Here is a 24,972-nt window from a genome sequence, read left to right as displayed (position 1 = left end):
GCCCCCCGCCGCCCCCCGGCGCGGCGCGCCCCGCACTCACAGGGAGCCCAGGCCGGCGGGCAGGCTGCGCGGCGCGCCCGCCGCCCCCACGCACAGCGCCGACTCCCGCCAGCAGCTGCAGGGCGGCGCGCAGCGCGCTGGCCTCCGCGGGGCGGCGGGCGGCGGCAGCAGCAGCAGCAGCGGCAGCAGCAGCGGCAGCAGCGCGGTGGCGGCGCAGGGCGCCAGCAGCCGCAGCGGGCCCGCCATGCCGGCCCCGCCGCCGCTGCCCGCCGGCCGGCGGCCGCTCCCCGCCGCCTCCCGCGCCCTGACATCAGCGCGGCGCCGCCCCGCCGCTGCGCTGCGCTGCGGGGCCGGGCCGGGCCGGACCGGTCCCGCCGCCGCGGCCGGCCGGGCGGTGCGAGGGGCGGTGCGAGGCGGGGGCTTGGCCCTGCCGGGGGCAGAGCTCGGGGTGCCCCCGCTCCCGGCGCCCCGGGGGTGCCGGTCCGGAGGCTGCTGGTTTTCTGGGATGTTCCCGCAAGAGAGCTGCGGGTCAGAGGAGCCGCTCGGCGTCAGGACGGCTGCTTGTGCCGCGGGGTCGGAATTCACGTTAAGCACAAAGCGGTACAGCTGCTCAGGGCAGCCTGCGCCGCCGACTAGTGCGGTGTCCGGCGTGAGTTACCTCCCTGCCGGCTAGCCTGAATTTCGTTAGGAAAGGCTCACGCTTTTTAAGTAAAGCAGTCTTTCTAGCGTGAAACTGTACGAACTTTCTTAAGGGAGATAGATGTATATGTAGTTTACATTGCACACTGCATAGTCATGCTTACTAAAGGACCCCAGCTCGTTGCAAGGACGAGGATGGCAGACCCCCCCTGAAGCAAAAGGGATACCCCTTGGGCTACTGAGGTGACACCAGCATCCTCACCCCCCCGACACTGCTGTGCAACCCGCCATCATCTGGCAGCACAGTAACTGTAGCCAGACCACTCCAGGGACACCCAGAGCAAGAAAGAAGCAGATGGATGATGACGCCACAGAATTATAGTTGCTTTGCAGTAGTCTGTGAGCGTGTTAATAAGTGATAGATCAAATCATGTTGTATCTGAACACTTGAAAGGGATCAGAGCTGTGTGTAAAACCACACTCGGGGTGACCCAATTTGAATGGGACGATGCCCCGTGCACATGAACAAAATCATTGCTCTTGTAACTCTGTCTCTTGTCTCTGAGCCTCTCCTCTCGGTCGGCACGGGCCAGTTGCAAAATTTTCATGAGAGCTCCCACTGCTGCAACTTGTGTCTGCTGCCTCTCACCACTGACTGCACAGCTCCCACATAGCCTCCCGCGAGGCAGCCAAAGACAGCAGTAAGCCTCCTCTTCTTCGTGCTGAGCAGACCCACATTTCACCATCTCCACCCATACATAATCAGTCCAGCAGGCAAAAATTCACAAAGTGTGAGCAACACCCAAGTTAACGGGTTAATTCCTTTATCATCTGATCAGGTAGAAATAAGACAGAGAAATTACTTGAGGTCGGTGTTATTCCCAGTCTTCTTTGCTTGGTTTTATCTTTTCAGTGATTTTAATGATTCATGTAATACCACTTTTCAGAGGAGCTGTTACGCACTGCATCTGCATCTTAATTCATCAGCCACAATAATCCCAGGATGTTTATTTCATTGGCAAGCAGACAGAAATTGTTGTGAACCCTGAGCCCTGTTGGATTTTCCTGTCATTCTCTTCCAGCTGGGTACTTTATCCTGAGGTCACTGTAAGCCCCCCAAAATAAATACAAGAACACCACCAGAAATCAAAAACTTTTGATACTGCCTTTCACAGCACCCTTCTGGACAAAATATCCAGCACGCAACTAGACAATTCCTTAAGACGCCGGGTGAGAAATTGGCTGATGGGTCTGGCTCAAAGGGTTATGGCAAATAGAGCTGCTTCAGGCTGGCAGCCGGTCACGGGTGGGGTTCCCCGGGGCTCAACTTGTGCTCAGCACACTGTCAGGAAACACAGTTTCAAGGTCCGGTATTGCTGCAAGGTTTTAAATGTCTTAGATGCTGTATTGGTATGTAAAGCACCTTCTCTAAAAGATACACACCTATTTCATCCCAAAGAGTTTAGGACCCCAATTCCACAACTCAGTTCTGCAGCTTTCACTGGTGCTAAGCTCTTCCATGCAGACCTCTAAACATCCCAGGACACTCCAAAAGGGGAACTTATTTACCTGCTGTCACTGCTCACAATTAATTTTGCTGACAGGGTGTTTTCTGATTTAACTGATTTAAGTGGGTTTTATTTGTCAATCATTTCCCCCTCCCTGGGGAAGAGGAAGGGGGATTTTCTCCCGTTCTCCCCACCTGGGGTGTTTTCTGCAGCTTCGCCTGCAGCAGACCTGCTCCACTCAGTGAGGGGCCGCCAGGTACAGACCGCTCTCTCTGGAGGCCTTGGAGGTCAGAGGAGGATGAGGTGGAAGGAGAGGCAGGTGCAGTGGGGCTGGGGTACTGCACAGGAGGGAGCTGGCACGGAGAGCGAGGGCTTTGACAGAGGCTGAGGAGAGAGCCTGGAGTGCCAGCAGGATGCAGCAGACGGCCCTGTCTTGCTGAAATTAAAAATGAATGATTGCCTTGGAATATTCACATGACAGAAAACAGGTGTGTGAGGGGGTTAGAAATATAAATATGCATATACATACGCACATATAAATTTCCTTAAAAGAACATAAAAAATCTGCTTGTTTTAAAAAGCCGTGTCTATTGTATCCATACAGTAGCCCTGTATAAAAACAAAATCCTCTCTCTTCTTTGAGAAGAAAAAAGTTGTTGAAATAGAGCACCAAAGAATGAGAAATAACACTGAAATGTGCATTCTGTTGCCTTCCTTCAAATTCCAGTTCATGGGCTTAGGTGATTTTTTATGTAGACTTGCAGGTGCATCCATTTAAGTCATGCCACAAATAAATGCAGTCAGCTGCATATGAATGATTGCGCTATCAGATACCCATAGATAAAATGGCATTTCAAACCAGTAACACAAGCATAGGAGCACTCAGACAGTATGTCAACGGGCATGATATCAAAATCTGAACAGATACATGAGGTGCAAAGGATATGCCATGTCTTTCAGCAGTCACCCTAACCAAGTGTGCCAGGAAACATGCAGGTCCCCTGGGACACCACCACATGTACCCCAGTGCAGACGTGTACAATGCTGCACGTGATCCTCCAAGTGGATGTTAAGTGGAGGATATTCTGATTCCCAGGTAAGTACAGCTCAGACATCTTGTCACTTTGATGTACGATATTATCACAGTCATTTCTGCGAACAGGACGACTCTTTCTCTTTTCCAAAATCTCAGGTATTTATCTTGGATTGCAAAGAGAAACAGAATCAGACAAACATTTAGAAGCACATAAATATTAAAATAAATACCCTGATGTGAAAGTTATCAGCTCTGTTTCTTCAAGAACAGGAAGGTATTTTTCACATGTTCTCATTTTCATGTCTCAATCCCTGCTTTATTGAGTAAATGCTAACATAAATGCTTTCACTGTATTTTTTCCTGTAGCTTGACAGAAGTGGACAGTAATGGACAAAGAGATGATCAGCTCACCCCATACAAAATGGGAAGTATAGAAGGGAAGAACTTCAACCTTTTGTCTGAGGAAATTTAATTGCTAGGTTAATTTGCAAATAGAAATTAGTTTTGTTGGATCATGACCGACCACCTGCCCAAAGTAAGAAATTTGAAAAAAAAAACTGTGGGTGAAAGGAAAGTATGTCAGTGGAAGTGTTCCCGCTATGAGGACTCTTAATTGCTTGTGACCCTGCTGTGGAAGAAGGTATGGGAAAATTTATGCTCTGAGCAATATTCATCTTGCTGAGTGTTTTCCTTTCTTTCTTCACTCATGGTTGATGTGACCTTTTTGGACTCCAACTGCTAGAGGAGATGTACTGCAACATGCAGAGTACATTATTATTATCTTGAACGTTCTCCAGCTTTCATACCAAATGTTTAGTCTGCTTGGTCAGGATTAAATGCCCTTTGCTTTTGACTTCTGAAGATTTCTGGTCCAGATCGCGCACCTGGTATATTACTGCAGTTTTCTTTTAAAGAAGCACAAAAGGGATTTTCTTTGCTGAACTGCAGCACTGCAAGGTAGGCTTTTATAAAAACTATCTTAGAAAAATATTCTCAGACATCAAACAAAAGTACAGATTGCCAAATCCCACTTTGGAAGAGCTGGCAAGTCCTCTGCAATGACACCCTGCTCACCAGCCCTGGCTTCTTACACCCGAGGTGTGCTGCGCACCATGTGTGGTGGGGGTGGTTATTCATATCACACCAGAATAAGAGGACTTGGTCAAACGTGTTGTCCTTGCTTTCATGTTTACCAAAAGCCCCCTAAACAGGGATTCACAGTGGCTCCAAAACCCCAGATCTAGAAAGGACTTACACAACCCAGAAAGGTTTTCACATGTGGCTTCACCTATGGTCCTACCCTGCAGTAAGTCTTCTTGAGAAAAGGTATTAACAGTATATTAGCATCACATATAGAACAAAAGCTTAATAGACAGAACAATCCATATGCCTTTCTCTTTCTTCACTTGTGAAGGTCTAAGACACCAAAGGAGCTGCAAGTTGTTGTTTGAAGAGCAAAGTGAACAGCATCTGACCTCAGGCTGTACATGCACGTCCCCCTGCACCTCCCCTCCCTGCAGCGTCCTCACCCACCTGGGATCTGTGCTTCCCCACTACCCCAGTTTCAGCAATCTCATGCAACAGTCGTCCTCCTTCCCAACAGCCCCATGTGGCATATGAAGGCACAGACCCCATGTGAGATCTTTTATTTCATACACGAGTGCTGATTACATGCAATCACTCATCCACCCAGGTTCTGCCTTGGAATATGCCTACATGCAGCAGAGCACCTTTGCAGCCAGTTCACACTCCACTGAGCTCTTTGTCTTCCTCCATGCCCATCTCAGGAGGTCTCTTCTTCCCTGATACTTAAGATGTGGGAGGCTTTGTGCACACCCCTCATTAGGAGGCTTTGGGCATGCCCCTCGCTGCAGACAGGTGTGCACAGAATTAATTTGCAGGTGACCTCAGAGAGCCAGAGTTAGTGCTAGTTGCTTCCTCACTACATTGTAGGCATAATCACTCTGCAGCCTGGCACCTAGATAACGAACAAAGGCTTTGCTCAGAAAGGGCCCTTCCAGCTCTGTGCCCCACCGCTGTGCCTGCCCACTGAGCAGGAAACTGGACGTGCCTCCATCTGGCGCCGTGCTCTGGGTGTGCCCAACCCAGCTGCCACCAAGTGCTGGGCGCTGCAAAGGGTGAGCAGAACGAGGAGCGGCTGAGCGCTCCTTGCCTGCCCCTCAGCTCTTCTTCCCACTGCCTGTCAGTGGGAACTCAACATCTCTGCATCCTCCATCCTCCCCTCCAAACTGGTTCAAACTGAACGAGCTCAAAGTTATCAAAGGGTTCTGGCAAGCAGGCGCAAATGCAAACAGATAGTGCAATAACAGAAGTCTCATTTCTTTAGGACACCAGGCAAAAGAAAAAGCCAACAGGCAGGATGACAATTCTATGAGAAAAAGAGATTTTCATATTTGCAGGATGACTGCATTTCAGTGTTTCACTATGTGAAATTTGGTGTGCTATTTGACCACCTAACCTCCCAAAAAATCAAGAAGGAATTTTATTTTTTCTCATTCCACCTTAAACTGGGAAAAAAGTATTTCTAAATTAGACTTGTAAATTAAAGAAAACTTCATCCTTCATATTCTTAAGGACAGAATATCTGTAGTATTGGCTACATAAGAAATGGTCCATTTGTGAGTGGATTATGTGCTTTGAAATGAATGAAACAGAATTGCTGTATTTTTTTTCCATGTATGGTCAAAACTCAGATAACCTGCAGCCCCTTAAAAGCATGGGCACTTGAAAATAGATCCTGAGATAACCCATAATTTCAGATAACCTACAAAAAGAGACAGGGAGGCTGTGGGAGAAGGAAGGCAGGCTTTGTGGGAGTCATGGCAGGGGGCTATTAAGATACAGAAGGCTTGATTTTGCCTCGTATATGCCTGTTTACTGACAAATTGTACAATCGACTAATAAATTTTAATGCCATTTAATCAGCTGCGGTTCCCTGACCATTTCACCCCAATTCCACTTACTGATTTCATGTGCACTGAACTACTTCAAACCTTGCCATTCAGCCCCATACAGCACCCTTACGGAACAAACAGTCGCTGTGTTTTAGAAGAGGATCAATTCTCTGCAGTCCCAATTTCCCTGAAAATTACCCCAAACTGGCTTCCACACTTTCAAAATGAAGTTCATGTCCATCACACAACAGACATTGCTCAGCTTGGAGGTTGTAACCACCAGGTTGCAAACAGCAGTCAGACTTAATCTGATACAGCTTTATTTACGCTAGAAAGTGCTATGGTATTTTCTGAATTTCAGGAAAGTCAAAGCCCATTTTCTCAGCAACAGGTGGAACCGTCCAAGATTAACCGAGTAGATGCAGAGCCGCTTGGGTGTATTGACACCATAGCATTTGGTGCCAGATTTGCTAGATTTTTCTCATCTTTCTCCTAATCTCTATGCAGTTTCCATCTGTTGTGCAGCCTGGGCATACTAAATGTTGCTGGAAGTGTGAAGGGGCAGTGCTGACTAAGGCGTAAGGGGCCTTGTCAAGCTCTGCTGGCTTCTTTCTTTCCCTTGTAAGTCTATCCTGCTCCATTTCCACTGCAGTACTTATGCACTGAAATACTTGTAGAAGGTTCTACTCCCTTACCAGCTCTTTCTTCATAAAGCAGCTACCTGAAGGTGGGTTTCTTATCACTGGATGCCACGTGGAGAGCATCAGGATGGAAGGAGGCTCCTCCATTGCTGCTTATACTCATTCCACTGTGAGTGTCCCTCCCTTCATTTTCTCTTATCCCAGTCCCATGAAAATTATGTGTGGTAACCACTGTGCTACAGCATGTAAGTAGTATTTTTACTAAGTCTGTTCTGTGTTTAATGATGTTAAATTATGGTAAAATATGCTTTGTATTGATAAAATGCATTTATATTTTAGTACAAACTAATCCAGTGCCCTGAAAAGCTATCTGAATGTATGACAGCAAAGAAGGCAGGTTTAAAACTGCATGTATTAAGTAGGTGCAAATCATGATATGGAGACCACCAGCTTACAGTAATCATAACGTCATTTTGCCTAACTTGGCACACTGTACAATGGACTACAATTTAATTTAAGCAAGGGATAAAATTGTCAAGTCCATCTATATTACATTTTTCAACCAGCTGAAGAAGACTCATTTAAATTCACTTGCAATAGTACAAACACTCCTGTGTAACAAGACCAGGCATAGCCATGCATATAGTTTAGCAGTTGAAGAAGCGGCACATGCATGGGAAGGTCTGAGGACCTCAGTGCTTACCTGGCCATTCCCCTCTGAGAGCAAGTCCTTGCTCAGGCTTCGGGCGAGCAAAAGCTAAAACTGACCTGGCTGATGACTTAAGGCGTGTAACTCCAAGTGCATTTTTCCCACCCCTCCTCTGCCTGTGGCCGATTACCCAGCTCGGGGAAAGCTTGCTGCAGTTGTTCAAAAAGTCTTTTAAAAGCTGTCCAGGTTTTTCACCTAAAATGTTCTTGACGAAATTTGAGTTTTTCCTCTTGCCTCTACTAGGCTGTCCCCTCGCCAGCGAAGGGAGCCTTCCCTCTTGGTTCACCCCACTGCCAAAATGCACCAGGAGTTACCTCGACCTACCTACTCCTCCCTTTGCTGCAGCAGACCTTAGCCAGCCCAGCCCTGGTGCTGGCCAGCAGCCACCATCATGGCAGGCCCCCGCGCTGAGAGGCGGTGTGGGAGGAAGAGGAGGAGGAGGAGGAGACAGCTTGCAGGGGGTGAGGACTGGGTCAGGGATCTCCAGAGAACTCAGCCCATGGGTCTCCATGGGACCTGACAGGCTGCATCCAAGGCTGGTCACGGCACTGGCTGCTGCCCTTGCATGGCCACCATCCTCCTCTGAAGGGGCTTGGGCAGCCAGAGAGGCCCTCAGTAACTGGAGGAAGGCAAATCTTGCACCTCTTCTTGGAAAAGGCCGAAAGCATAACCTGGGGAACACACACTAGTCAGCCTAACTTTGGTCCCTGCGAAAATCACGAAGCGAGTCCTCCAGGAACACTTTTCTTGAATGGATTATATTTACCTTAACTTTAGCAAGGTTTTTGACACTGTCTCCTGCAATATTCTTACATCTAAGTGAGGACATTATGATCTGGATGGGTGGATAACTAGTGTGTGAAAACGCTTGGATGGCTGGGCTCAGACGGTAGCAGTAAATGGATCATGCTCTAACTGGCGGCCAGTGACAAGTGGAGTACAGCAGGGACATGTCCTGGGACCTGTCCGATTTAACATCTTTACCGATGATTCCAGGAGCACACTCTCATCTGGCTTACGGATGACACCAAACAGGGGGAACATTCAATACACGGGAGGGAGGTCTGCCATGCAATGGGCCCTGACACTGAAGGAATGGGCCAGGAGGAATCTCCTGAAATTCAGCAAAGATGAATACCATGTCCTGCACTTTGGAAGAAAGAGTCCCCTGCAACAACACAACTGAGGCACAGCTGGCTGGGGAGCAGCTCTGCTGGGTGGACCAGGGGATGCTGGTGGGTGCAAGCTGGGCATGAGCCAGCCGCATGCCCTGGCAGTAGAGGTGGCCACGAGCAACCAGGGCCATACTTTACAGAGGCATGCCCAGGAGGTCCAAGGGAGTTAACTAGATCCCTTTACTCAGCAGTGGTGAGACCACATCTGCAATCCTGTGTCCAGTTTTGCCCCTCTCAAATCAAAGAAAGAGGATGATGAGCTGGGGTGGGTTCAGCCAAGGGCCCCCAGCCTGGCTGGGGTCTGGAGCGCTTCCCTGTGAGGACAGGCTGAAGGAACTGAGCTTGTCCAACCTGGAGAAGAGGTGGCCTTGGAGGCATCTAACTGTAGTCCCCCAGCATCTACGGGGAGGTCATGGAGGAGGCAGGGCCAGGGTCTTCACTCACAGAGGAGCATGGTAGGAGAATCGGAGACAACAGATGATGAAACAGGAGAGGGTCAGACTGGGTATATGGAACAAGGTTTTCCCCAGGACGGTCAGACAGTGGGACAGCTGCCCTGAGAAGCTGTGCAGCCTCTGTTGTTGCAGTTGGGGGAACAACTGTATCAAGCCCTGAGAAACCTGGCCTAGCCTCAGAGCTGGCCCTGCTCTGAGCAGGGGTTGGACTGGTGACCTCCTGAGCTCCCTGCAACCTGAATCATCCTGTGATCATGTGAGTCTGTGGTAACAGAGCCTTGTTTATAGACTCCATAAACAAGAAGCCCGGCTGTAGGTGGTGTCGCTGAGATCAGGAAATGTAACTTTGAATTTTTTTGCCTTCCCTATATTTGAACTCTCACTAAAAATGATGGATTATTTCAGGGTGGGGTTTTTTTTCGCATCACCCAGATATATTCATATACATGCATATCCGTATATATAGAAACAGAGAGTGTCTGTGCATTTTCCTCTGTGTATTTATCCACTAAATGCGTGTTTTATAATCCTCAGTGTTTTGCAAGGCTACAGGGTAATCTGCTTCATTCAGTAGTTACTCTTGCTAAGGAAATGCACAACAGTCACAAATGCTCCGCAGTTTGTTGCTGGGTAAACTGTAGCTCATTTGTATTCAGCACCCTGCATAAAAGTGATAAGAAGCCAAATACTCCTAGGAAACAGCACAAATGAAATACAGCACGCAGGAGGCGAAGTATTTATAGAAACAAAATATCAGCATTTTCCACACATTTACACAAAGCAATTTCAGTCTTTTCATAGGAAAAAAAGAACATCTCTGGCACTCATTTACTCATTTCCCTGCAGTCACATATTCTGGCCAAAAAGCACTGACTACATAGAAAACCTTCAGGTCACAGCAAATTAAAGATCAATGACAACCTAAAATAGATGCTGTCATATTTTCACTCCTAACATGTCTTTGTAATAAGAGCATTGTTTTAGTAAGTAAATAACGTGACATTTCTGCTTGAATGGGATTTTAGCATCGCGGCTGAATCCTGCCTGCACATCCCCAGCCTACTATGAGAGAAAGAATTATGTCTGCATTTAACTCCTTGGGACCTCTGGATTGATTAGCTGAAGGCTGTTAAGTGCAAGACAGAGGCTTGCTGACCAGAGAAGCAGCTAACCACATCTTCCTTCACGTGTGTGTGTATCAGCCATGGCCTCTGTTCTGGATGGCGAAGCCTTGCGTTCAGGCACGATGCCCACCTGCACCCCTGGGGACAAGCCCCGCACCCCTGACCTGCCCTGGCTAAGGGTGCTCCTGGTGATTTGGCCAAAATGCTTCAGCCTTGCTCAAGAGAATCGAGGAGAGGACTGTGGCAGCCTTTTGAAGGACTAAACGTATGCACCCCACTCACGTCAAACTGGCTACACTGGCAGAGGGAGAAGCGGGTCGGGCCGAGCCAGTGTCTGGCGCTGCTGCTGGCACTTGCCCACCCACCCTTTCCCCGTGCCACCGAGTACAGCGCCTGTGCCACTGCCTGTGCCACCCAGCTGGCAAAGCAGCCTGCCCTCCGTCTTTGAATGAATAGGTAGGAAGAGAGAACTATTTTTAGAGTGTAGGTGCTTGATTCTTAAATCTAACAGTGACATTTTAAGACTCTGATTTTGTTATGTGTACTCAGCCCTCCTTGTGCGTGTGGCTCATATAATCTTATGAGTAGCGTTAAGCCTATGCAATAACACTTATGGACTGGAGCAAAAATATGGTTGTTCAGTCATTCCACGGTAAAGTAATAGAATATATAACAATTTTTGCAGGAAGCTTAGAAAATAAGCGCATATGCAGCTAATTCCAAGTATTATTCCCATATGGCTAAGATGTGAGTAAAGGTTGGGAGATACCATCAGCTGTTCCTTCTGCTGTGATCCCTTGGCTTAAGTCATGATTTCCTATTTGTGGATCTTGGGGGCAGGGATTTGGGAATGAATGAAAAATGTATGATAAAATCCCAGCTGAAGTGTGAATTTATCTTTTATTGGTCTGTTATTGCTGGAGCTTTTATTAGGAACATTGAAAAACAGGAAAAACAAGAGAACACAATGGAACCATCTAATACAAAATAAGGAAAGAAAACTGAATAAAAGAAAGCACCTGAACTGGGAAACAGCAGAAAGACATAAAACTATGTTTTTGCTGCCATAGCCTAGAACTGAGTTAAAAATATTTTAGACGGAAAATTTCTTATCTATTAGTAGAAAAGACATTAAATTTAATGGCACTAAGCAATCTTTTGCAAGTCTCTATTTTTACCTTTGTTCTTTTCGATCTCTGCCGAGGGTAAGTAAGTGACTAAACACGCAGTCATCAGTACATGCCAGTGATTTACGAACAACAAAGGGAAGGCTTGAGCAGCACTGGAGGCTGTGTGTGCAGCAGGAGCCATGAGGTGCTGTTGGTTGCACGTAGTTCGACAAGGGATTTTCTTGAATCTATTTTCTGTCTCTATCTATACACACAGTGTTTGCAGGTAAAGCAAAGACACTTAAAAACTGTATTCCTGCAGCACAGGTTTCTTGCTCTACAGGACAGCAACCGGCAAATCTGTTCCTACCTGGCAGAGGAGTGATGGTATGCCAGCCCTAGACAAGCCTGATAGAATGGAATAAACTGAGGAAAAAGGGATGCAGTTATAAAATATTTAAAAACCTGATCCTGAAGCAGCTGCAAAAGAGCAAATCCAAGACTTTCTGGCCAAAAATGTGGAGGCCTTGCAAGTTGCTCTGCTTAGGAGATATTGATGTAATGCTGTTTCTTACAAAATTTCTGAGCCCTGTTCCTTCGGGCATTGGAGGGATTAAGAAAACAAAGACAGTTTCTGTGCTTCTACCAAGTCTCTTCCAGGCAGCATATTTCCAGACCTGCCTCTCCGGGCTTTTTCTCAGGATCACGCTTATTTAGGGCAGGTCTGACTTTCTGCTCATTTCTGTTTTTCTCTTCCCTTGCATCTATAGTCAAGGGTCAGAAAAGTTCCTCTTCCCGGATGATTCAGTTTCTTCAGTGAATTTACATGTCATGCATTGTGTCTGCTGCTGATACTAAGTGAAAGATGGTTGCTTCAAACTTTTATAACACAGCTAGATTAGTATGAAACCTATTGGAGACAAAGATGAATATTCAAGCTCAGAACACCTATTTCACCCTTCAAGACACTTACTGATTTACTGAGGTCTTTAAAATTAATGCGGACACTCCATTATGTTTTAGATCACATGATTAACCTGATCCAGTTTCTCCAGAGCTGTAACAAGGATGTCAATGTTTCCAATTTGTGTACCCAAACGACATCTCTTTTCCTCATATCAGATTTCTATTTCCCTTGCTAGGATCCTTGTTTACATTTCAATACCCATAATTCATAAGCGTGCGACAAAAAAAAATATTGTGAAGTCTCTTACAGGGTCAGCAAGATCTTATCTAGAGCAATGCACACATGTTAGAAGCTGCAGTTTAGGAGTTGTACCTTTCACGTAAAGAAAAAAAGACAGGCTGGGAAAGTAAGCCAATAGCTCCCTGTACAAGGTCTAGGTGCAGAACACTGAAACCTCAGTAAGGTATCAGATGGACCTTGAAGGCCACATGAGGGAGGGCACAAGACTCTTCCCTCCCACAGGCAGGAGGATGGATTACTAGCAACAACTAACTCCGAGTAGGCTGGTGGAAAAAAAAGAAAACCTGATGTAGATGTGCAAGATTAGATGACTGAGACATCCCTTTTTGTGCCTTGTCTGAAGTCAAACATGCTGAATAGCTTGAGAATTTGGGCATCACCTACAGAACATGGTTTTCAATAGTGAAGTGGCCTCCTCGTGGAAGGCTTGGCTGTTGCCTGACTCTGATGGGTCCTAAATTCAAAAGGTGCCCGTGCCTAAAACTGCCCAAGACTTAGGGCTCCGGATCAGGCATACTTCAACTCAAAGGGTAAGCAAACACAACTTCAACAGTTGGACTTTATGATCAAAAAGGTCTTTCCCGACCTAAATGCTTCTATGATTCTATGAAAGGAGATGCAGAAACAGGGCATTTATTTGCCTCTGTCCCCATTAAATCCTTGAGCCACTACATTTTCTTAGACCACCTTAACATACTATAGGATCAAGGCCTTCATGAAATGCAGTTCTAGCCAGTATAAGCATCACCTCCCACCTTCCTGCATCAGCTTTCTGATCAGCGTTCATCAGGAAATGACAAATCTAGTCTCAGTTTTGCCCCAGGGGATTCTCTAAGTCTTGAGAGAAAGAGTCTTAGCCTGAGGCTTAGAGTCTCACTCCTCTGGAGGAGGAGGAGGGAGGTACTTCATCCTTCCAGGTGTGCCAAGGAGAAAAAAAAAATCCCCTCAATGCTCATTACACTGTGCAGAAGCAACAAATAGGTTGACGTCCTGTGGCCTCATAAGGCAGGAAAGAAGGGCCCGTGCTCCAAGGGTGCCACCGCTCTTCAAGTGAGCGGTGCAGGTGCCCCGGCTGTGGCCCATGGCTGGGCAGTCCAGCGAGGCACTCTGGTCGTTCAGACATGCCATGGGGCTCAGAGTCTCTACGCTTTTTAGGTCAAAAGGACTTCTGGCAGCTGCCTTTATAAACAGTCTGGGGACGGTGGCTGCCATTCAAAGGGGCCAGGGAGCACAGCCATCTGAGGTACTCATGGCTTTTTCTGTTTCTGATGGCTAGGAAATCAGCCTCTGGGGAGGCAGTCTCATACCAGCAATGTTCTGGCCTAGATATACCCTCCAGCAAGAATCAAGAGGGAGCTGAGGGACATGGACTGGCCATACTGTACCACAGGGGTGCTGGAGATGGCAGCTTTCCTCCTCTTACGAGTTATACCCCGCTCCAGATCCAGGCTCGCAGACACATCCCAGAAGTACCCAAGTTAGCATATCCTCAGTGTTAAAGGCCATTGCTTTCTATAGGCAGCACCGGGAAAAAAGAGGCTTAACAAAGCTATTACAAGTGCAAATGCATATACGCCCTGAATATCAGCTACAAAAGGAGGTATGCTGGTCTCTGGTGTGGGGGCTGGGTTCACGCGGTCCTTCTCTGGTCCAGCAGTCACTGGTATTTCTTGGCTCCTGCAGAGGGCTCAGGACGTCACCTGCAATGCTGACAGCTGAACAGTGACGAGCCTGGTCCTCCCCACCGCTGCAAACCTAACACCATGACTTGCAGTAGAAGAACTAGCACTACAGCATCTGCTAGCTGGAATAACGGCATATTGCTATGAACCAGACAGTCACTGAAAACAAAAAACACCTATCACTTTGAATTCTGAATCAATGAGCTAAAATAATATCCTTGCTTAAGATACAAGAATGAAGCCACCAGAGTTATTCTATACCATTTGACCAACTTTACTTTATACGACCTTTTCCTTTCTTTACATTTTCCCTTTTGCTTTCAGAAGCAGAATTTTTAAGAAGTTGTATTAAAGATGAGTTTGAGTGAAAATGATTTATTTGTTTTGGAGCAATGTTAAGACCCATTTCCAGAAAGAATGGAAAAATACAGTCAAGATCAAAAAACTACGAACAAAGACAAACGTAAGTTCTTTGGGAGTGCAGCCAAAGCTCTGGATGCAGGAATCGCAGAAGTTCCTGCTTGACAGGTGGCTCCAACCAGCTGGAGCATGGGGAAAACCCAGACACTAGCATGTAAGAGCAACTGAGGGTCATTGCAGCAAAGAAGGAATATGAAAAGATTCAGATTAATCTGTTGGGAACTGCATATTGTTCAGTAATAGGCTTTAAGGAAGATCTGCCAGGAAGATGAGGCAGGCAGAATTTGCTGGAGGAACAGATAGGAAGAATCTTGTGTGGAATGTGGAAATAGTTGGCACCACCTATCGGTGACCATTTTAGATGGGAAAATGCAGGCGATATTCCCAAGTACGCTTATGCAGATAAAAGAGAAATGCCATTGCTACTTTGATGTTTGTTTTTATAATGGACACTTGAAATATTTATAAAGATGGGATCCTTAGTTACACCTTTTGTGACATAGTTTAGGTTGATTCTTAATAATGCCCTGAGTACTTGGAAAATACATAGGTTTGAACTGAAAAAGATGAGATTAGGCTAGCTTTATATCTGCCCTCATTTCAATTAAAATAAAAGAAAATCCACTGAAAAGCCTTTCCCATGTCTCTCACAGTTATTAGTATTTAAAAATACATGCAAAAACCTCCATATGCACTAACAAGCAGCAGAGTGGAAAAGACTATAAGATAAATATCTGTAATAAAGAACTCAGTGCCTTCTCTCCAAAGCCTGTCTAATCAATCAAAATGCATTTTGCTCTGCATATTTGCCTATTATATTTGCTGACCTGTGTGAGTAAAGCTTACAAATAGTGACAGTCTTGTGCTTTTCAGGAAGGAAGATTTCAAGTAGGGGGCCATCCATCATAGCACTGGCACTCTTAGGAGCTCTTTGGAAGCAAGCTAGGGCTTCTTGGGTTGGGCTGGGGGCTTTTACTTAGCACTTGTCATTGTTACAAGAATGGTTACTGAATGGGTACCAACAATGAAGGGGTTTCTAGAATGGCACACATGACTTGGACGTGGAGCAACACAGTTGCTGCCCTAGTAAGCCTACAATTTGAATGCATTAATTTTTCTATTCCCTGTGCCTGTCTTCTTTTATTTGCCTTTTTTGTTGTTGTTGTTTGTTTGTTTGGGTTGGTTGTTTTGGGGGGCTTTTTTTCCTTTTATTGTTAGCCTGTTAGCTAGGAACCTCCACTCAGAGGAACCAGACTTGCCCGCAGTTCAGACAGGTTAAACATTAGTGGGAAAAGCCTATGTGGAGAGATTTGATTAAGGTCCACCAGGAGCTGCAGTTATTGCCCAGGCTGATGCCAAGTACCAGTGAGAGCCTCAGCTTCCCCTGAAGTTCATTTGCTAGTTGTCAACAGCCGGTAGGATCAGGCCCCACTCCTGCAAGCTCTATTAACGTGTAATTGGATTTGTTCAAAGACATTCCCAAACAGCACTGCTTTATCTCATGACTTGGTTATCTTTCTTGCATTTAACAATTGGTTAAATAAAGGGCACAGGTGAGTTCTGCTGGGACCCGTCTGTGCTTGGCCCAGCTGTGCGGCAGTGATCAATAACCTGCTGGTGTTCCAGCCCTCGCACCAGCGCAGGCTGGCCTGCAACATGGAGTGCACCGCTTATCTCTCTGTCTACCCCATGTGTGTAATGCTTGGGAGGAAAAGCGACTTAATTCTTCTATGTTCAACATCTCCGAATGCAGTTGTTATTTCTATTAGCTATTAAAATTACCTGAATTTCACAAAAATCTTGAAAACATATTTGTGTACTGAAAGCATCCATGCAAAATGTGAAATCATAAGGGAAATTTTATATAGGTATGGATTAAGTGTGGCTTAGGAGATCATGATTTAAGGCACCTATTTTTTACCAAGAGAACAGTTTAAATTATTAGACTTTTTTTAATAAAACATGTCTTAGAAATGTCAGGGTTTGTTAATTTTTGCCTTTAAGTATTCTTGTATGCCTTCTATTTATTTTATTGTCGAGATTTTGCAGTAAAATTGAAAGCAGAGCTCATCAATGCCCTAAGTTTGGACAGAAATTACAGCCTTATTGGAAAACAAATCAAATATTTGTGTATCAATGCAGCGTATGCTGCTGCTGCAGTTCAGCACTCTCTATCTGTTAAAATGCAAAGAAAACAATCTACTCTGAGATAGAATCAGAAAGAGATTTTACATTTTACATTTCCAACTAACTGATACTGCTGAAACTTTTGCTTTCACAATCTTATTTTAGATACACTGTTTTCTGGGAAGCTAAAAGTAACAGCGTATATATATATATAAAGTTTTATAATATGACCAGAGTTTTATTGCATGTGGGTAAGTTATTTGCTTAACTTTAAGCAAGCTGTATTAAACTTTCCTAAAACCATAGACTTCAAAGGTAGGATTGGCAGTGTGCAAGAGGCTATGTAATTATCATTGCTGAGATACTTCAAATACTTAAGAGAAATATCTGTTGACAGGCCTGAAAACTGGCATTTTCTGGCAGTGTATATGCAGTGAACTGAGAGCTATAGAAATGGTGATGGCTCAGTGTCACTTCCCTACTCCTCCACTGTACCTCTGGAAGGAAATCAGAGGTCTTTGTATTTTCTAAGCTCCTTTTATCTTAGGCCCTTTGAAATTATCAAAGGAGCTAGCCTAGTCAAAACCACGAGCCTGGGAAGCGGGAGCTGCTGATTTTACCCCTGTATACGCCATAACGTGGTATTTGGTCTTGTGAATCTTACAGAAAACCTTATTCAGGCAAAAATATATTTTTCCTTGTTTAAGTAGAAAACAGTTAAAAAATGGAAGAGTTTACGTAATCTGCACCTTAAAGAGAGAGACACAAGGACAGGGACAGCATATGTCCCGAGCTACCTGTCTTGGGCACCGGACTTTGACCTGCTACCTTAGACTTCCTGAGGCAGAACCAAGGGGCGTAACCAGCGTCAACCAGCACAGCTACACGAAAGGCAATTGGCACTCGGGGGTGATCCTTCTGCCTTTACTTTCTTACCTTTAAAATGGGGAGGATACTGAGGTGGGTTGACCTTGGCTGGATGCCAGGTGTCCACCAAGCCGCTCTATCACTCTCCTCCTCAGCAGGACGGAGCAGGGGAGAAACTAAGATGAAATGGGTCAAGATACATGCAGTTTAATGAAGCAATAGAAAAGCCGCATGTGCGGAAGCAAAAGCAAACGCAAACAAAAGATGTTATTCTCTGCTTCCCATCAGCGGGCAATGCTTGGCCACTTCCTGGGAAGCAGGGCTTCAGTATGCATAGTGGTTGCTCTGGAAGACAAATGTAAATAACAAATACCTGCACCCCCCCACCGCCTTCCTCCTCCTTTCTCTTAGCTTTTATTGCTGAGCAGACATCATGTGGTATGGAATATCCCTTTGGTCACTTTGGGTCAGCTGTCCTGGCTGTGTCCCCTCCCAAGATCTTGCCCACCCCCAGCCTGCCATTGGGGGGGAAATGTAGAGGCAGCCTCGGTGCTGTGCCAGCGCTGCTCAGCAGCAGCCAAAGCACTGGTGTGTGATCACCACCTTCCCAGCTACCCATACAAGCACAGCACTGAGGGCTGCTGTGGGGATCAGCCAGACCCAATACAGATACTTACTTGGCTCCATCTCACAGAATGATGGAGAAATCCATGCTTTCCATGTCAGGCTTTGTAGACCTCAGGCAGAACTAAAAAATACACGCAAATGTTATACAACCAAGATCATAAAATAAAAAATTAAATTTAATTTTTCATTGAAAAGATTTAAGTCTTTTTTGTACACGTAAAGGTTTCTCTGAGATCACCTTTTCCTCTTTTTCTGCCGGCTGCTAGTTTCTACTGGTCTTTTTAGGAAGGCCTTGAAGTAAGCCCCTCATGACGTGTGTGCTCTTAGTCTGGAGCAGTGACACGATCAATCTTCTGAGCCACCACCATCCCCTGCACTTTCATGACACAGTGCTTACACTGCTATATTTTACTGATGAAATGAGGTCATCCAAGACTCACAGACACCTAAATACAAATGCCTGCTACTGTAGAATAAGGCAGAAAAACAGCAGCAACCTCAACCCCAGTGTGACTGGAGAGCAAAGCAGCCTGAAGAGCCCTGTCATGCAGGACATACGAGCAGGATATACTTGTGCATGGGGCCACATAGCAAGATCTGTATGTAGCGCAGGATTTCTGCCAAGGAAATTCATTTCTCTACATCCAGGGGTGAGGAAGAGAGAGGAGAGCTGCAGGACTGCCCTGTACATGTAAATATCAGCACTGCTGTGGAGGAGCCACAAAACTGGAGCAAACAGTGGGGAGGGGACCTTCTCACTTAGTAAACTCATGCCTGCTCAATAAAGAAGCAAAAGCAAATAGAAAACCCCTGGAGTCCCACCTGCACAAAGGGCTAGGTTAAGGCTTGGAGTGGGGCTAGCCCCTACAGAAGCTCTGGAGTTACAACTCCTTTACTCCACACTGAGTTTCAGACCCATTTAGTTCTTCTCCAAGCAATTCCAATCAGCATTTTACGGACACCAGCTGCAGCCGCGGCACTGCCAGCTGCGGTCACGCTGGCCTGGGAGGCAGTACCTCCTGCATCTTCTCTGCGGACAGGCCCACCTTGTCCGAAGGCAGGATGCAACAGACGGTGAGATGCAGAAGGTGGGTGCAGCCGCAGAAATACAAAGCGGCAGCATGCAGAAAAACAAACCCATAAGGTAAAAGGCAGAAGGAGAACACATGGCCCCTGTAAGAAAAGAGGCAGGGGGTGACAGCAACCTGGTAAACTAACAAAGGAGGAGGGAGGGGGAACTGTTGGAAGGGTGAGAAGATTTATCATTAAAAAAATACCTTGGTCTTCCTGATGTGTTTATTTTGGGAATGCATTGTGCGTGTGCAGCTTATCTCTGTAGCTCAGAGAAGAGTATAGATCAGTTCTCTGCTGTCACCTCGACTGACAGACAGCTGCTGCTGCAGCAGAGTGACAGCTGAAAAGCTGCGCAATTGATTCCAATACCGTCTTGCTCCATTGCGGCTAACGAGAGGCTTGTGTTCATTCTGCTTTTATTGAAGTGATTTCTTCTAATTGCCTATTTAACACCTTAAAAAATACCGGGAGATACAGGTCAGTGCTCCAGTAAGCTGATGTTCAGCAATGTTTTCCAGGTACAAATGAAGATTTGCTTAGGCTCAACACAAAGGCTGCAGAGAAAAAAAAATTAATGATCTTATCAGGTAAAGCAGGTGTTGTGGTCGCACCACCAAGGTCACTAGCATTAACAAAACACTCTGAAAACAGAACTGTGGCATGTTCCCAGCAAGGTGCTGGAGTGTTGTAGAGATAATGTGCTCAGCCTCGAGGGGAAAAAAATATGATGCGCTAACACTCACTAACAGCTGTTAATGGCAGAGTATTGTGGACAGGAGAAGGATGTCTGACCTACCAGTCCTTTGGAGGGAGATGTAAACAACTGGCTTGATTCCCCGCCGCCTTGCCCCTGCTATGGCCTTCTATGCTTGTGCCAAGTAAATGCAGCATATATGCTAAACACTCTCACATCAAAAGAGCTGAGTTTTAACACCGCTTGCATGGATGTAAAAATCTACAGGAAGTGCAAGGTAGGGGAAAATTAGGGCCTAGAAATGCAGGAAGAGAGGCTTATGTGAGAACAAAGTGAACAGTGAGACTCATAAATGCAGTTATATAGCGACTAAATGAAAACAGCGTCTTTTAACTCTGCTAAGCAGTGCCCCAGGAGCCTTGTGAGTCACAGCTACTTGCTTCCATGACAAACACACGCTGTTACTGCCTCTTCTTCCTGAGCCCGCTGCAGATCCGCTGCATCTAGAAAAGAGAAAACACAACTCCCTTTGGGATCAGCAGACCAAACAACCCAAGGCCAGCTGCACAGTTCACTTCTGCCTCGTTTACACCTGCAGAAGGGCCACTGCAGCCTCTGCCTCGCTTGGCGGTGCAATGGCATTTCATTATTCGGAGCACAAGGGTTACCATCACTGGAGCTGAAACGCTCTTAGCCCCACTCCACTCCATTAGCAAATCCACACGTGCCTTACAGCCTTGCTGAAGGTGGCAGTAGTATTTCACTCACCACCACTTTTAATACTGATAAGGGTGCATGAGCAATAATGAAGCATGTGCGCTGCCCATCTCAGTGCAAGAAGAGAGTAAAAACTATTTACCTGTATATGAGCCCATGGATCCAGAGTTCACTGCATGCAGTCACAACAAGGCACTGGGAAGAGTATATGTAGCCTACAAAGACCTCCAGCAGCCACAACACATTCTTCCTGAAGACACAGAGCCACTGAGAAATACCTCGCTTCAAAAGGGCTGGGTGCCAGTGAGGCTGGAACTCCTAAGCACGCCTTCAGAGAGCGGAGAGGAACTGCGAGGCCTGACAAAACCATCTACTGCTAGAAGACTGACATGGTGTGCATCTTTTCTGAAACCTGAAGTGCTGCCCTGACACAAATTCAACATTCAGCTGAAATTTATAGAAACAAAACCAAAGAGAAAACCAGAGCGTGACAGTTTGTGCCATCTGCATGGAATACGAGCTTGAGTTTTAATAGCATCAGTTATATCATTATTAAAAAATATTTTTGTATTCAAACCCATTTACTGATTATAAACCCTTCAACAAAAAGAGCTAGCAGCATGTGCACTTGCACCTGCTGCCTTTGTGTGCTCCAGTTGACTTCTTGCATATGAAGTTCTGCATCAGTGGGGATGGCAATGCACTGGTAGGCATCCTTCCTCCTCCCTATCCTTTCTCTGATGCACTAGTACAGCAAAGTCTGCTAAAAATAACCCACCCCAAAAAATTACTCAGTGGGGTGAGGGGAGAACAGAGTACTGGAAATGAATACTATTAGAGAGCAGGCTGCTACTGCAGTGAAATGAGAGCTTTACTTTGACAGTCTTCTCTGGTGCCTGCACTGTGCAGCAAGCAGGTCAAGACTACTGTGCACACTCAGACCCTGCTAGAGACTCACTGCCGCCTCAGCTGCACAGCAAGCATTTCAGGCTATTTCTGTTTTTATAAACTTCCTAGACACTTTGCACATCTTCTGTTTAAAAATGTATCTTTGTATCCCAAGCTCCTCTACCTGCTAAGTCATTTTCAATTCCTCTACAACTGTTGAAACAGATGCTGTGCAGAATCAAAGCCAGAACCTGCATTGTAGCTTCGTTACAGAGGGTTCCAGAGGATGACAATGAGAGTAGTAAGAAGACTTGTATTTAATCAAGAGTTTATACAATATGTTGAAGAATTTTTTTAAAGGTACTTCCCTGTAGCTTGGCAGACAGCTTCATTCCCTCAATAGCTACGTTCCTCGTTTGACATATTACAGACCAAACTAAGCACTCTTTCCATCTGCACTTCCTCAGACTCTAAAAGACTAGTTACAGGATTAACTGCTCAGCACCATTTGTGTCTGCAAACTAGTTCTAGTTGTCCTATCTGCTTGGCAGCCCAATATCAAAGCAAAGCAGGAACACTTTCTCCTGCTTGGGCACTGCATCCTCCTCCCGCAAGCAGAACCCACGGCGTGGCTGCCTGCGGAGGGGTCACTGCTCTGCATTCAGCTCAGAAACAGCTCAGGTAAGGGACCAGAATGTCTGCAAACATTTTTTTCAAGAGTTTACACAGCAATATGAGCTTTATACATCGCAAAAGCCAAACACATACAAGCAGTCCAGAAACCTTCCAGAATGTTGGGAGACCTTGTTCCTTTTCCCTGTGTTTTGGCCCTTGCTCCCCTGGTACGCTTCCATCACAAGAAATGCACCTGAGAAGCTGCTTTTGGAGAGAACAGGTCAGTAGAAACACTACATGTTGTCTTGAATTCTCAATGAACTGGTACGTTCCTACTTGGGAGGCCTAGAAAAAGATTAATAATGCACACAACTCTGTCGCTGTTATGTTCTTTGCACAAGACCAACTTGCCCACCCCCCCCACCCCCCCCCACCAACCAGCAGTAAGTGTAAGATGGCAGCCGAATGTCTGTGGCTCTTTGAGACAATAGGAAAAGCCGCACCCAGCTGAAACCACCCTATTCTCTCTATTCACATCAGGTTAAAAACCAAGCAGTTGAAATTTTGCTATAGCTGAGTCAGCCTGGATTTGAATTCAGGATCTAAAGGCAAATTAAATTTCGCCATCCATGTTAAGAAAGCAATTCAGCTTCTGAACTGGATCAGCTTTGATGCCGTGCTAAAGAATTTAGTTGAAATGTGGTATGATGAAAGACTCCTGTTCAGCAGCAGATATAATTATCACACCGATCTTAATTACATCATGAACTGGACTTTAGGATCCCCAAAAGAGTATTGAAAGCTTGGTCCAGTTACACTGAACTTGGTCCAGAACACTGAAGCTTATCCATCAAGATAAATATATTACTAGTTCTTTGATATGACAGATGCTTGATGAGCAACCCAGCAAATGCCTTTTTAACTGTGATTTTAAAAATGAATGATTAAACTGCACTGAAGTGTACACTGTTATCTTTGAGGGAAAAAAGTATAATACATGAAAAACAATTATTACACAGCACACAGCACAATTTTTCAAGCACTGGTTTTAGAATTAAAAACATTTGAACAAAGGTTCTCTCTGTGGAGAGTCACTTTGTAACCAATTCAAGCCTTTAAACAGCTATTGTTTTAAAAAATTGTCAGCTACAGAAATTGTTTTTCCTTCAGATTCCAAATCCTGTCAGACCAGGTTGATTAAAATGTTGCATTTTTTTTTTTTTTTAAAAACCAACAAACAACAAAAAACAAAAAAAAGGGCAAACTAATCACCCCTTATAACAGTGAAAACAGCAACTCAGTTTTTAAAGCATCATGAACAAAAGGCTATAGCCCATCTATCATTCACATATGGATTCATGTAATGATTCTTCAATTAGAATTATTATCTATACAGCAGCTGAAGACTGAGAACTGCTGATACACTGCAGATGAGAACATTTGCTAGTCTCTGGGCTCCAGCCTTTCCTAAAAAATGATGATCACACAATATAGATTGCTTGGTTTATATGTGTATTAAGCTGCAATGCCAGCATTTACATTTGCAACATTACAATTTTGCTTTCTTAGGCTCAAGAGAATTTGCTGCATCTGGTAGATTTTATTTGCTTTGTATTTTAGGCAATCATTACAAACAAAGTGTGAATAGGCAGTGTTACTGCTTAAACAGTCCTTCGTTTTGTTCATTATCTCAGATACTACAAAAGAAGTAAACCAAGAGTGGGCCTGTGAGATGGGTCATTTGGTGTCAGTTCGCTTGCTCTATATTATCCCAGTGCTATTTTCACAAGGCACATCCATCTGCTCCTTCATTTCTTCCACCTATATAGATCCACATAGCATAAGATGCAACATCAGAGGGAAAGAAAAGCATCTCACACAACAGTTACAGGCTCCGCTAAGGCAGGAAAGTCGCCTTGGTGATTCAGACTGCAGCAGTTTGAGGGGTCCCTGCCTACTCATGCATCCTGCCCTCTTGTCAAAGGTTAGTCTTCAGGAAGCATCTGTAGAAGACACGTTCTGCAGAAGCAGAATGGGAAATGTGCTAGCTGTACAGCCACTGCTTCTCATACTTGCGATGCTCAAACACACCCCAGTTTCAGTATTTGTTAATACACTCTATGAACTGGTAGCTGCCAAGTAGACAGATCACTTTGCTACCCTTGCTATAGGGCAGTAACTTAGAGCTGCAGACTACGTAGCAAGAATGGAAACATCCCAAACTTCTCTTTCTGAATCCTCAGCTCTTCCGGAATATTTTAAGTGTTTGCCCATTCCTGCTTCACGGCTGGTAACCACATGCTGTGACCTAGAAGATGACAGAGATAGCTAGCTACATAAATAGTAGCTGTGAGATAGCCTTACTGAATGGGCATCTGTTCTTGGTGTTTCTACTAGGGATTTTTGCTGTACGAACCCCACGTATGTTCTGAAGCCCAGGCAGCCTTCCTAGAAGTCTCACTAGTAACATGGATGCTGGAGACAGCAAGTTGGTTCTTAAAAGATTTCTGAGGTATGTGGAAGCTTCTAGTGACATGTGCCTACATATAGATGAAGAAAAGGGCTGCACAGTTAATTAAGAAGCTTGTAACTTTACCATCTTAGAAAGATCTCCATAGAAGGCAAATACCGTTAATATATTTGTTTTACTCTGCATAGTACGACAAACCTATGCCCATTTAGTGGGTGACACCTGCCATGGCCATGACATCTCCCCATATGTGTTACGCAAAGGAAAACTCTG

General features: G+C 45.4%; 1 protein-coding gene across 2 annotated transcripts in view; it reads right to left on the bottom strand.

Moving 5' to 3' along the window:
* Positions 1–24,848, bottom strand: part of LGI2 (leucine rich repeat LGI family member 2) — a 44,978-nt gene extending 20,130 nt beyond the window's left edge. Inside the window, exons 1-2 of one of the 2 annotated variants that reach the window (XM_080386372.1) lie at positions 18,292–24,848; positions 41–17,959 (exon numbers count right to left, since the gene is read on the bottom strand). In XM_080386372.1, coding sequence (XP_080242498.1) covers positions 41–246 — 206 coding nt within the window. In that variant the 5' untranslated portion in view covers positions 247–17,959; positions 18,292–24,848. Of the gene's footprint in view, positions 1–40 lie in introns of both variants that reach the window. The other variant, XM_080386371.1, reaches the window with a different exon arrangement.
* Positions 24,849–24,972: the final 124 nt, after the last annotated feature.

Source organism: Falco punctatus (assembly GCF_963210335.1).
Source record: "Falco punctatus genome assembly, chromosome: 1".
NCBI classification, from domain to species: Eukaryota; Metazoa; Chordata; class Aves; order Falconiformes; family Falconidae; genus Falco; species Falco punctatus.
The sequence above is the reverse complement of the archived record's forward strand: the minus strand, read 5'-3'. Positions and strand labels throughout refer to the sequence as shown.